The sequence below is a fragment of the Ischnura elegans genome, chromosome 5 (assembly GCF_921293095.1).
Source record: "Ischnura elegans chromosome 5, ioIscEleg1.1, whole genome shotgun sequence".
In the NCBI taxonomy this organism is placed as follows: domain Eukaryota; kingdom Metazoa; phylum Arthropoda; class Insecta; order Odonata; family Coenagrionidae; genus Ischnura; species Ischnura elegans.
In genome coordinates, this window is record NC_060250.1 from 2,298,546 (window position 1) to 2,312,121 (window position 13,576).

At 41.1% G+C, this 13,576-nt stretch overlaps 1 protein-coding gene across 1 annotated transcript in view; it reads right to left on the minus strand.

The window, feature by feature from the left end:
* The window catches only part of LOC124158420, a 60,854-nt gene extending 53,885 nt beyond the window's left edge, over positions 1 to 6,969 (minus strand). Inside the window, exon 1 of the mRNA XM_046533499.1 lies at positions 6,647 to 6,969. Within this exon, the coding sequence (XP_046389455.1) occupies positions 6,647 to 6,863 (217 nt within the window). The 5' untranslated portion in view covers positions 6,864 to 6,969. The remainder of the gene's footprint in view (positions 1 to 6,646) is intronic.
* Between the last annotated feature and the right edge of the window lie 6,607 nt (positions 6,970 to 13,576).

Genomic DNA, 13,576 nt, shown 5'->3' on the forward strand with positions numbered 1-13,576 from the left:
GCTTCCTTCATTCTGCTGTGACTGCACTGTATTTTCTTTCTTGCGCGATTGCGGGGCCTTCGTTCAAGGCTAAGGCCAGGCCATCCCTATCAATATGACGCCCAATGTTTGCTTTCCCTCTCGGCCACCAGGAGCGCCACCTGTCAGTCACGGGCCAAATACGGTGGACAATGCCAGTGGAGATTTCTCCATTCATTTTTTAGTTTTGTTTAAACTTAAATCAGGCCTAATTTCTACTTAGTGGCCCGAGATCCGTCTCAATAGGGGTGAGGTAGGGGGTGTTAAAGCATCGGCCATTTAAACATTAAAAGGAAATGAGGGTACCAAGTTCCCCCAACCATTTACTACGGTCCCGTGGGAAGAAAGAATCCCCAACACCAATCCGTTCGGGAAAAATATCTCTCTTAATTTATCCTTTCTTTTGGATCTGGAATTATAGTGAGGTTCTAACATGAAGTTACCGACATCTAAATCAACATAATACCCTGCGAGCCACCTTTGGAGTTCTTGGCACCGGGTGGCCAATCACCAGCGTAGCACATGAAGGACATGCACAACACACGGTCATAAAAATATTAAGCATAATAAAAGTGCACAGTCATGCAAAAGACAAAAAAAATTTCCACCGTTAGTAATTCTTACAGCAAATTCGGTGGTGCAAATTACCTTTCCTTGGCTCCCTGTCTTGCAGTGTTCACAACCTCATACCCAAAGACAAATACCGAGTGTGTTTTTACTCCCCGACCTCCCTTGGTAAGGTGATTTTTAACTCTAAGGACAAAGTGCATCCTGAAGACAATAGTGGTGTCTATGCCCTGACATGCGATGAGTGCACCGGTGTGTACGTCGGTCAAACGGGCCGCAAGTTTAAAACTCGTATTGATGAACACAAAAGAAGTGCTCGTTTGAAAGACTCCATTTCCCATTTTTCTAAACACCTGTCCGAATCCGGCCACAACAGTGATTTTAATATTAAAATTTTACATGTACAGGACAAAAGTGTAAAACTGGATATTTTAGAAATTTTAGAAATCACCAAATACACTCTTGCACGTAACATCGAAATTCTTAATGATATGACTGTATTCAAATGTTCTAATTTTTTATATACCGTTTTAAAATCTGACTTCTTCCTTGACAATCCTTCCTCCTCCCCTTCCCATTAACCTCGTTACCACCTGACTTTCTATCTGCCTGCCCCACCACCCACCCCCTCCCCCCAAGCTTTTATACTTTGTGTTTTGACCCTCCCATCCAACCAACAATGCTCCTCCTCATTTAGTTCCCCCCCCCCTCCTCCTTCCCTCACACTATTGTTGGATAAATAAGGATGGACGTTGTACGCTATTGCTCAGTAGGTCTTGATAATCTACATCTACATAATACCCTGCGAGCCACCTCTAGGGTGTTTGGCAGGGGGTGACCAATCACCAGCATACAGCATACATTTGGACTCCCACATGCACACCACACCGTCCAAAAAACGTCCCGTATAATAACAAACTATACTACTATATGCTGTTACAAATAATAATTGAATTAAGAAACATGCATTAAGTTTTACATAGGTTAGTAGGCTACACTATAAGTCATGCAATCTATTTACGAGTTCTATTGCTGCCGTTATAATCTCTTATTGATCGTGGAAAAAATGACATTCGGAATCTGTCTATTCTACAATCTATCTCTCTTATTTTATTTATATGATCTGATCTTCCGTAGTACGTTGGCGTCCGTAAGATATGGTTAACTTCGTCAGAAAAGACACTGCTCTTGAATTTATCTAAAAGGTTTAGTCTATTTTTCAATCTACGGTCCGACAGAGATTCCCATCCGAGTTTATCTAAGAGGTCAGTTACTCTAACGAGACTATCGTAACGACCTTTCACATACCTGGCAGCTCTTCTTTGCACGCGTTCTAACTCTGTTATTAAGCCTTTTTCATGAGGGTCCCAAACACTGGCAGCGTATTCCAAATGTGGTCTAACGAGGGAAATGTAGCTAATTTCTCTTACTTTGTCGTCGCACTTTCCTAATATTCTTTTAACAAAATCCATTTTACGATTAGCTTGACCGGTTATTTCTCGAATATGTTTATTCCACGATAGATCATTATTGATTCTAACTCCTAGATATTTCACGGATTCAACTGCCTTTAATTGGGTGCCCCGAATGATATAGCTACGTTGTAGGGAGTTATTCTTCTTCCAGAGGTGTAAACGTCGAAACTAGTTGACCACTAAAATTATAAGTATGTGGAATAGTACTGTGTTTTCTTTCACCATGAATTCATGTGAGGTTACAACAATGGAACAAGATAAACATGGCGTGACGTTCGCGGTTTTCCAATCTTTAGGGATAATGTGTACTGTTACGGATTTTACAAACACTACCTTCAAATAAGGCGCTACCTCTGATGCTTTTCCTTTTACAAGGGGCACGTAAGTGCACAATCCAAGTGTGTACGAAGGCGCGGTCAAAATTGCGTCTTGTGTAGCAGAGAATTGCTAAAACGCAATGCATAAGAGTGAGTTGGCAAAATAGCCCCTGTTCTAATGTCGTCCGTGCATACGCCACATAGTGATAAATTAATGCAGTTTAAACCAAGCATGGCAAGTAAAACGAAACGAAAATGTTTCGTTTCGTCGCGGGGAAAAAATTACGAGGCGTAGCGTAGGTTTAATTTCGTTCCCGCTAGAAATTAAAATCACCTAGGAGTTTAGTCTCGACCCGGGGCGAAACTTTACTTCCTAGAACGAAACTAAATTAATCGAAACTCCGCTGCTCATCGTTAAGTTTCGATCCCAAAAGTTGAGTGGAGGGGGATAAGAAAGGTGTGATACTGGTTATAGCTGTGAAGCAAGTGAGCACGACCAATCACCCACTATCGCCAGCGTCATGTTAAGTTGTTGTAAGACAAGTTGAGTGATATTAGAGTTGAACAAGACAATTCTTTCTTTAAGTAAGGGATATCTTGGCTTAACTGTTTATTTTATTACTCGCGAACCATACCTTTCCAACACTTATAGTGGTGTCCCTGGCTTATTCTGCCTTTATCGACCACAATCGTTACAATTAATTTGGTTATCTAACTTGACTCACACCCTCAGCAGTAGAGAGAGTTGACGTCGCTATGTATTCAATTTCAAAATAATACCAAATATACAAATCTTTCCGTGCATTGCGTACGTTTTCGATAATCCGACTGCGCCATGCCAGCACATAATACCCTACGAGCCACCTCTGGGGTGATTGGCGGGGGGTGATCCATCACCAGTGTACATTTGGATTGCCACACTTCACCAGTCACTACCGAGTCGCTCACGATCATGCTTTGTTATACATTAAAAGAAAGGAGTGACGATTGAAAGTGAGGCGGCTCTACGGTTGTCGTGTTTTTCAGCTCTGGATGCTCCGCCCGCTACTGCTCGGGGCGATGGAATTTTTGGGAGGGCAGTAATGAAGGTTGGCCTTCCTTCCTTTCTCTTCCCTTGGTGTTCCATTAGTGGACGGCGCTGCCCTCCTCGCCCGCTGTTATTAGGGGACCGCATTCCTCTCGGGCAGGCCTCTTTTCTCTTTTCAATGCCTCTTCCCGATTCCACATGCCCCAAGCATCGCAGGGAACTTCATTCCCTGCGATAACATACCTACTATTATGCTACTTTATGCATTCGGTAGACCTCACCGCGTGCATTCAACATCGCTTTGCTCATTAAGACTACAGGAGAGACGTGCAGTTAAGTCAACATAAGCGCGTATATTCTGCTTTCCATCTATTTCTTTTTAAAATTTCGCTAGCACTGGGGTTCTAGATTAATGCCCTCACACATTCAGTGCGCGAAGAACCCACTGTCACGACCGCATTCCGAAGACCAAGAGTCACTGATAGTGATGGGTCGATCATGAACGATTCGATCAAAAAGATTGAATCACTAGGTGAATCAAATGACTCATGATTCATTTCGTTAAACAAGTCGATCATCAATCATCAATCACTCCGACTTCCGGTTTCATATCAATCATCTCGGTTTCCGGTTTGTTTCAAAATTTGGAACGATCGATGCTTGATCTCTTTTCCTCAGGGCAGAAATAGTTGTGAGAAAATTAAATACTATGTTATGAAGAACTGAATACTTGTGTAATCTTTTTCTTAAATGTTTTCCAGCAGTTATCAGTATTAATAACACCAAATACACGTAAAAGGAAAATATTAAGATGACTCCTGTAGGAGAACGTTAAGAAGTAGAAGTTAAAGCTGGTTACATTTTATTGTGCCGTTCATAAAATTATCCTGCAGATCAGATTCATGCATAGTGTGTGGTGTATTTTGTGTTATATTTTGATCAACTATTGTTAGAAATTATTTTATAAGTGTTAAGAAACTGTGGCAGTTTTGCCTTCCCAAATATTTTCATGACACTACTTCCTTCATTTTTGCAATCTCATTTACTTATCTAGGAATTCACAATCAAAATAGTATATGAAATGATAATATGGATAGCAATCAGCGTTACCAATGCTCTTCGCAGATGAGGCAATATTTATTCGATTATTCAAAGTGATTTATTACATCCATTGATTGAGTCTTTTCGATCTTGATTCCTTTTGAGTCTTTTCGATCATGATTCCTTTTGAGTCTTTTCAATCATGACTCCTTTGAGTCTTTTCGATCTTGATTCCTTTGAGTCTTTTCGATCTTGATTCATTTGAGTCTTTTCGATCATAGTGATTGAATCAATTGATTGAATCACTTATGTGACTCGAGTCAAAATGATTGAATCACTAAAATGATCGACTTTGCCCATCACTAGTCACTGACCGATCCCCCGAACCCTGCCTGCCTGTGACATATATTTCTAATTAGTAAGTAGCCTTCACTACAAAGGTTTGGTGGGTGAAACCATAGAAACCATTGCTAAATAAAATCATCCAAAGAGGCCGGGAGAATTAAATGCGTGAGGCTGAATAAGGGGAAGTCCGTTGTTTATGAGAGGCGCTTCCCTGAATTACAATTTACACAGCTCCCACCGCTAATGCTTCTGAGGTCTGATTGGTGCGCAAGTTGCTTCCAGATATGATATTTATCAACTATCTGGAAACATTAGCGGGTGAAATTTAAACTTCTACTAGAGGGCCAACTTACAGATCACAATAGTTTCAAAATTTCGGAGGAGGGGGGGCCCACTTAATCTGCCTCATCTATCTCAACTAACCTTCGGGTAATTGAATGATTCGCTGATATCCATGGGCAACATTCGCCCTCGACAGACCGTCGCTCCCCAACTGCTGTGATCCATTACATCCGTGCGTCGTTACCAATCCACTAAGGTCTATATGCTGCTCGAGACTAATGTCGCCGTTATTTACGAGCTCTTCTCTTGTTGTAACACACGGCTGCAGACCTTCCGCTAAGGCAAATTACCTCGTCACGTTAACTACCCATTCTTTTACAGTGCCACTGATTGCGCTCTTGATTTCGCATATTTCTGGTTTCTTGCCACACGGTAAGACCACCGACTTGACTCGACATTTCATTACACTGTATGATGCGATGCACTGGGGCGGATCCAGGACTTTTTCTAGGGGAAGGGGTCATAATGGTCAGACAGGCAAACGGCATTCTCATATTTGAGATTAAAAAAACACACAACATTTACTGTGAGAAATATTATCTTTTTGTTAACATGAAAGTTATTATTATGAAATGAAATTATTGAGACTCGTAATATACTAAACAAACGTAATGATAACCGAATAGAAAACCTTATCAATTTTTTAAACGTTTTGGGGGGGGAGGTACGTGCCCCCGATCCCCTCCCCTTAATCCGCTTATAATGATACAGGCCATTTGCCTAAGTTCTATCTGACCAAGTATTTTCAGTACATGCAGATGAAGTATTTTCTTGATTGCCATGACTAGAGCGAAGGGTATGTATACATATAAGCATAGGCTTACCTAACGAGCCAATTCGGAGCAGTTTTCTCCAATGCTCACCTACACGATAGTTTATAAAATTGGCACGCATTTCGCATCCGCACAGTAAATTGTACGTGCTAATGCATCGTGTAACTATGACTTAAGGCCTGTTTACACGGTACATTAACACATAAGAGTTAATGTCTGTTTGCATGAATGATTTTTGTGGACCGGAACGGAACATGTACGAATGCATGAACCAAATTAGAACAGGTTCTATTTTCTGTGCATGCATTTGCACAAGTTGGGTGGTTACAGGGTGCATTTTTGTGTTCATTCTCGCATTCATACATTAAACACTAACCCGTACGTGTCAATGTACCGTTTAAACAGACCTTTAGAATAAGCGAAATATCTCACGCGTGCCATAATATTGAGGAGCAGGGAATAGGGAGAAGTATAAAAGTAAAACACTGCAGAATGAAAAAAATGCTAGAGATCAATTCCTGAGACCATCAGGGATATTTACAACCGGGATACCTACTGAAATGATAAGATCCCTCGACAGAACGATTGAAGACGTTTTAATTATCCCTTATAATATTATGATTCCTATAATAATCCCAGTCCTCTTAGTGTTCAATTCTACACAGAAGCATCTCTCTTATATTGCCTACCGTCCGTAGGTGTTCAAGAGAGGAGCGCGATTTCAGTTGAGGGGCTACTAACCCGCCGGCCGCAACACTAGGATCCGTCGACTGCCGTCGGCGTCTCTGAGAGTCGTCTGCAGGCGCCGGGCGGGCGCCGTCGCGCGGCCTCGCTCACGGGGCGCCAGGAGGAAGACGTCGTTGGCATGCTGAGGCGAAGCACCAGCCGCGAGCGAGAAGAACAGAGGGAAGAAGAGAAACGCCGTGCGCAACCGCTCACAAATGGATCCCATTCTCATCACTACGAGGGCACACGGAAAGACATGGCACCGACACACAATGGCAACTCGCTATCACAACCAAGAGCAACCAAGCAGCCCCCTCGGCCAACTGCCTTATCGCCACTCACGCACGGCAGCAGCAGACACCGACTGCGCCCCTCCCCTCCTCTCCCCTCCGTCGCCCGGACGACTGGCGCCGATCGCGGTCGGCTGGCCTCGGAAATGGTCCCCCCCGCCCCCCAAGCCACGCAAACTGCCTCCTCCGGCGTGCTTTGCACTCGGGTGGAGAAGGGGTCCCTTTGAGTGATGCGGTCACCTCGCTACGGCCCGAACTGCGTGCATGCATCTACATTTACATAATACCCTGCGAGCCACCTCTAGGGTGTTTGGCAGGGGGTGATCATTCACCAGCATGTAATTGGACTCCCACATGCACTCCACTCGCTCTAAAAAACGTCACGCATACTATCAAATTATATTTCCATATGCTGTTAGAAATAAAAATAAAATTAAGAAACATGCTTGAAGTGTTACATAGGTTAGTAGGCTACACTATAAGTCATCTAATCTATTTATGAGTTCTATCGCTGCCGTTATAATCTCTTATTAATTGTGGAAAAAAAGACATTCTGAATCTGTCTATTCTACAATCTATCTCTCTTATTTTATTTATATGATATGATCTTCCGTAGTATGTTGGCGTCCGTAAGATATGGTTAACTTCGTCAGAAAAGACATTGCTCTTGAACTTATCTAAAAGGTTTAGTCTATTTTTCAATCTACGGTCCGATAGAGAATCCCATCCGAGTTTATCTAAGAGGTCAGTTACACTAACGAGACTATCGTAACGACCTTTCACATACCTGGCAGCTCTTCTTTGCACGCGTTCTAACTCTGTTATTAAGCCTTTTTCATGAGGGTCCCAAACACTGGCAGCGTATTCCAAATGTGGTCTAACGAGGGAAAAGTAGCTAATTTCTCTCACTTTGTCGTCGCACTTTCCTAATATTCTTTTAACAAAACCCATTTTACGATTAGCTTGACCGGTTATTTCTCGAATATGTTTATTCCACGATAGATCATTATTGATTCTAACTCCTAGATATTTCACGGATTCAACTGCCTTTAACTGGGTGCCCCGAATGATATAGTTACGCTGTAGGGAGTTGTTCTTCTTCCAAAAATTCATTACGACGCATTTTTTCAAATTTACTTCTAACTGCCAGGCATCGCACCAAGCTTGGATAGCAGCAATGTCATTCGTTAGTTGACCTATATCTTTGCTGGAACGGATTTCTCTGTAAACTACAGCGTTGTCTGCAAATAATCGTAACTTACTGTGTACTACTTCGCCAATGTGGTTTATATAAAGAAGGAATAAGAGTGGGCCTATGGCACTACCCTGAGGAACGCCAGAAGTGACTCTAACCTCATTAGAGACTACACAGTCTAATACTACTCTTTGGACGCGGTCGCTCAAAAATTCTCTTATCCAGGAAATGACATCTTCGTCTAGACCATAAGATGGATTTACTGAATATTAACTACAAAAAGGGGGCAATTTCTGGGGCAAGTTCTCTATATACGCGAGAAGGGATGTCGTCTGGACCATGGAGGCACTGTCCCTAATCATGTGAGCACGCAGTAGGCCAGTGATTACAATAACAAATGAATGAACATGCATTCACTCCTTCGAAAAATGCTTTGGACATGCAAATGACGTCGTTCTATGACTTCTCAACACTTCTAATTCTCAAACTCAATGGCTTTTCGCCTCTGGGCAGACTTCCACGACACATAACTACTTTGCAGCTGTATTTTGACCATTCATTCGGCCAATAAACAGTCAAGCAGTTGGTGAAAACCTTATAACCCGATTGGATCAAGATGGATCAAGAAAGTGCCGTAGGGACGAAACTAATGCGTGGGATTTTGTTTACATGAAGTGGAAATCCACGATGTTTTAGCCAGCATCTGTGGCAGTGGTCTTCGCCTGCTACACCCACGGTCGCGGGTTCGAGTCCCACCCGGGAAGAAGATCTCTACCCAGTGCATTGTTGATTGTGGTGTGCATTAGAAAGATTGGGATCCCCTTTGAAAAATCCGTGATTTGCATTTAATGGGGAAGATTCAAATTAAACAAATGATCAAAGCGATACGTTTTAATAGTGGTTTCCTATTATTTTTTGTTGCCTACATCGAAAGATTATTACTCCTGGAGTACGCACTTCACGCACTAAGATTTTTAAATGACAATATCTATTTTTTGAGATTAAACGAAAAGTGTAAAATTTCAAGCACGCGAAAACGCGACGGCTAAGTATGAATGCCGGGAAAAGCCCGCGTGACGTCATTCTGGTTCCAGCTGCCGCAAGTGAGGTGACCTTGGGGCGGGGCTTTGAGCGCTGATACGACGCAGGCTGATGGCAGGTAGCAGAGTACCCTGCTAGCAGGTAGAGCTTGGCTTAAATAAGGATTATTAATACCTTATCAAACGAAGAAAACTTTCCGACCTTAGCCAGTTTTAATAGGTGATTATTGAGACATGTTTCCCTGAGCTCTATGCCTCATGCATGCATTGGTAATCTCAGACGATGTAAAACTCCTATCTACTCGTATAGAATCTAGGTCCCTGTGACGTCACGTGGAGTGGCATCGCATTGGCGCCAATCCGGCCTTTTTCAAATGAGGATAAAATTGACCCTTGCCATTCGTCTAAACCGGTATTTCTAAAACCAAATAATTTGTATATTATAAATACACTAATGGTTGGTAACGAATTGCAATCAATGCCTTTCGTTTTCTTTGATGAAGGAAACTACCCTATTGTTGAGCGTTTATGCAGTGGAGGTATCGATTATTTCCATTTACTTTACATTGTAATAGGTATCGTTATCACATGAACTAAAAAGAGGACACGCAGCATCGCGGACGGCTATTTATGAAACTTTGACAGCCTTATAATATTCTTTTAACTTAGGATACGTGCCTTTTATACTATGCCAGAAATTCGATGCTATCGTTGTAATTGTAAATCGATATAATTTCACGTTGAAGCAACATAGATAATTGTAAACTATATGTAGCATGAATCCATTGTTGTCCAAGTAAACAAAATAAATTTAATTTCCGCAACAACAATAATCACGCTGGCGACTGCTTATTTCGAATTAATAATTATATCGATTATAACTTCGTCTATATGAACTGGATTATTTAGCTTTAAAATTTATCGTGAGTGTAAAATTTTCAAGTTTTCAAAATGAAAAATCTTGAAATTTGATTTCTCCCAGAAACAGCTCTGGATTAGAAAAGTTAATGAAATAGATTCACTCGATGTCCTAGGTTTACACCAAGACCAGAGGCAGTCATGGTATACCCGTATCGATTAAATATGTAATAAAATCAGTAAAGTTCTCTATCTTCTCAGAAAACTGTAGCCTATTGCATCAAAGACAGTATTGATGAATGTTTATTATGCATTTTTTCAAAGTCACATCTGTTACGGAATTATATTGCGGGGTAATGCTCCCAAGACAAGTAAGGTGGAGGCAGGCAAGGCTGTTACAAAAGGAAGCCAGAAGGACACTATTCACTTTTCACAAAGACGCAAATTTGCACCACAGACCACCTTTCATAAACAAGAATCGAATACCAATAGCGTCCACCCACAAATTCTTAGGAGTTCTGCTAGACGAAAAACTGTTCCACAAACCTCGTTTACGTTACTGTACCGGCAAGGCAATAGCAGTTAGGCAGGCAATTGCCTCACTATGCTCCCAAACCTCTCCTCTCCCTCACAGCTGCAGAGTCAAACTCTACACATCCACTACCGACTACACATCTACTATCCGACCTACCCTCCTGTACGGCTGCGAGATATTTGCATTATCCAAAATTATAAGACATAAATTGGAAGTATTCCAAAATAAATCTCTACGTCAACTCCTTAACCTATCCAGATTAATCCGAGTCGCAGACGTGCTGTCAACACACAAGATTCCCACAGTAAATCAGTTAATTTCTAAATTAGCAAACAACTTCAAGTCCAGGCTCGGGGCAATCCAAAACACACTACTTTTGGGATTATGATCCAACTATCCCCAACACATACAAACTGCCTCAGCGAAGAACTCGACTATGAGTCTATCCTATGTATTTCTTTCTTGTAGATATAGTCATAATCACTAAAAGGTAATATAAATGTCTCAATTTAAGAAGGTATTACAAATGTTTATTTCCAAACATTATGAGTTTTAAAAAATGATGAAAAATAAAAGAAAAAATGAAAAGAAAACACAAATCGATGAAAAAATACTTAAAACAAATGAATAAAAAAAGAAATAATGAAAATAAAAATTATACATATCAACCAAATATATATATATATATATATATATATATATATATATATATATATATATATATTCAGCACCTCCATCCACAAAAAACCCACCAACCATGAACAATACTTGCACTACACCAGTTGCCATCCACCTCACACCAAACACGCAATCCCCTACTCCCTATCAGTCCGTGCCCATCGCATCTGCAACAATTCACCATCTCTTCAAAGAGCCACACAGAACCTCCATCATGCTCTCCTCAAACGAAAGTATCCAGAACCCCTGCTTAAAAAGAAAATACTCTCTCCCTCCGAACAGTACACCCCACGCACCAAAAAAGAACAAAACCACAGGAAACTGAATCTCACCACCACATTCTTCCCGGGCTCTCAAAAAATTAAAAAAATATTAAAAGATCTGTACCCTATCATCAGCAAAAACAAAATCACGGCTGCTCTTCTTCCATCCTGCCCCTCCATTGCCTACAGAAGAGCATCCAACTTAGGTAATATTTTAAAATCCACCCGCCCCCTCCTACGGCACGCTCTGCCCCCACCTTCCTCCCTGACTCCATGCAACCGCCCCCGCTGCAAGTGCTGCCCCCTGCTACGCCCCACCACTTCACCTGTCATCAATAGATCCTCCTCCACACCATCTTGCACCTCCTTCAACGTTGTATACAGGCTATTTTGTAATTTTTGCCCCGCGTACTACATAGGAGAATGCACCACGCCCATATCCATCCGTATGAATAACCACAGGCACTCCTGCAAAACTCCCCCCTTTCATGAACCCATCCCCATTCACACTTCCTCACACAACAGTACCTTCGACCAATGTTTTTCCCTAACCTTCATTGAAGTTTTGCCAGAGAGGGCAACTATCATCGAGGTGAGGACGAGGGAGATGGCCCACATCTGGGTTGAAAAGGCGTTTGAAACGCCCGGGCTAAACATCGCCCATTAAAAGCCGAAACAAACCCTACCCTCCCTTTCCCCCCCTCTCCCCTTCCCCTTCTTCCACCCCCACTACCTCACCAAGGAGGGCGACTGGAGGAACTTACCCGGCCTGCAGCAGTTCACCTTCAGCACTGAGGATAGCGGATCAATCCGCTGAAACGTCTGAACGTTTATTTGTGAGTGTCCCTTTTTTACGTGTGTCTATGTTTTTAGTAGTACAATTTTTGTTCGTTCGCCTCGATCGGTCACATTTATATATATATATATATATATATATGTATATTGGATTTAATACATTGACAATATTTGGGTATATATATTAATAGGTTTAGGTTACATTGAAATATGAGTTAAATTTACATTTTTATTATAATATTAATGATAAATATGTATATTATATTTTTTTCTCTTTTTCATTATTTATTTCTTTCAATAATGCATTGTGTCTAAGTTAAGAAATGAATAATGAAAAAGAGAAAAAATATAATATACATATTTATCATTAATATTATAATAAAATTGTAAATTTAACACATATTTCAATTTAACCTAAGCCTATTAATATATGTACCCAAATATTGTCAATGTATTAAATCCAAAAAAATGTTATTGTTAAATTACTCATTTATTAGTTACAAGTTTCTGCTCACACAAACAGAACACTACCCCCAAAACACAAATAATTGCGCACAAAACCAATCTCATGTCATCTGGCTGGTTAGGGTGAACTGGTTCACCGGGACAGCGGGACAGAACGCGCCTAAGGGCGCATCAATTAGTGCGCGGTTTGCCAAAGACAACTTTACAACTTTGACGTGTAAGTCTGATGTACACACACACACACAGGATGTACAATCTTTTTAAAGGATCGCTTGACTCCCTCTATACATTTTGGGGTTACAAAAACGTTATATGTCACGATAATAGTCTTTTTACATTGCGGGATTTTAAATTGTATTGACCTGGCCTTGTTATTATTTATTGATTTTGTCCTTCTGTTCGATTATTTTGTTTATTTTATTTTTATTATTTTATTTTATGTTGTTTCATTTACCCCTGTCCCTCCTTAAAGTGCCTACCATGTGGGAATCAGGGCTTATCAACATTTCTTGTGCCTCACCCAGGACTGAGTGTGCTGCATCTAATTCGTGGGGCGTTCGTTGGTCATCGTCGAAAAGCGGTCTTTTCTCGTATACATGGTGGATACACAAGATCATAATGAATAAACGAGGGAGGGAAGATTGTAAGCAAGGGTACCAACCCCCTGGGCACAAACTATCCCTCGAATGACCGCTTTATCAAGTCTTGACTAAGAATGTGTAAACATTTATCTTTTTCTGTAAACTTTTCTTGATTTACCGACCAATAAATAATACTAATTATAAAAAAACACACACACACCATACCAGGCATAAAAAAGACCTGG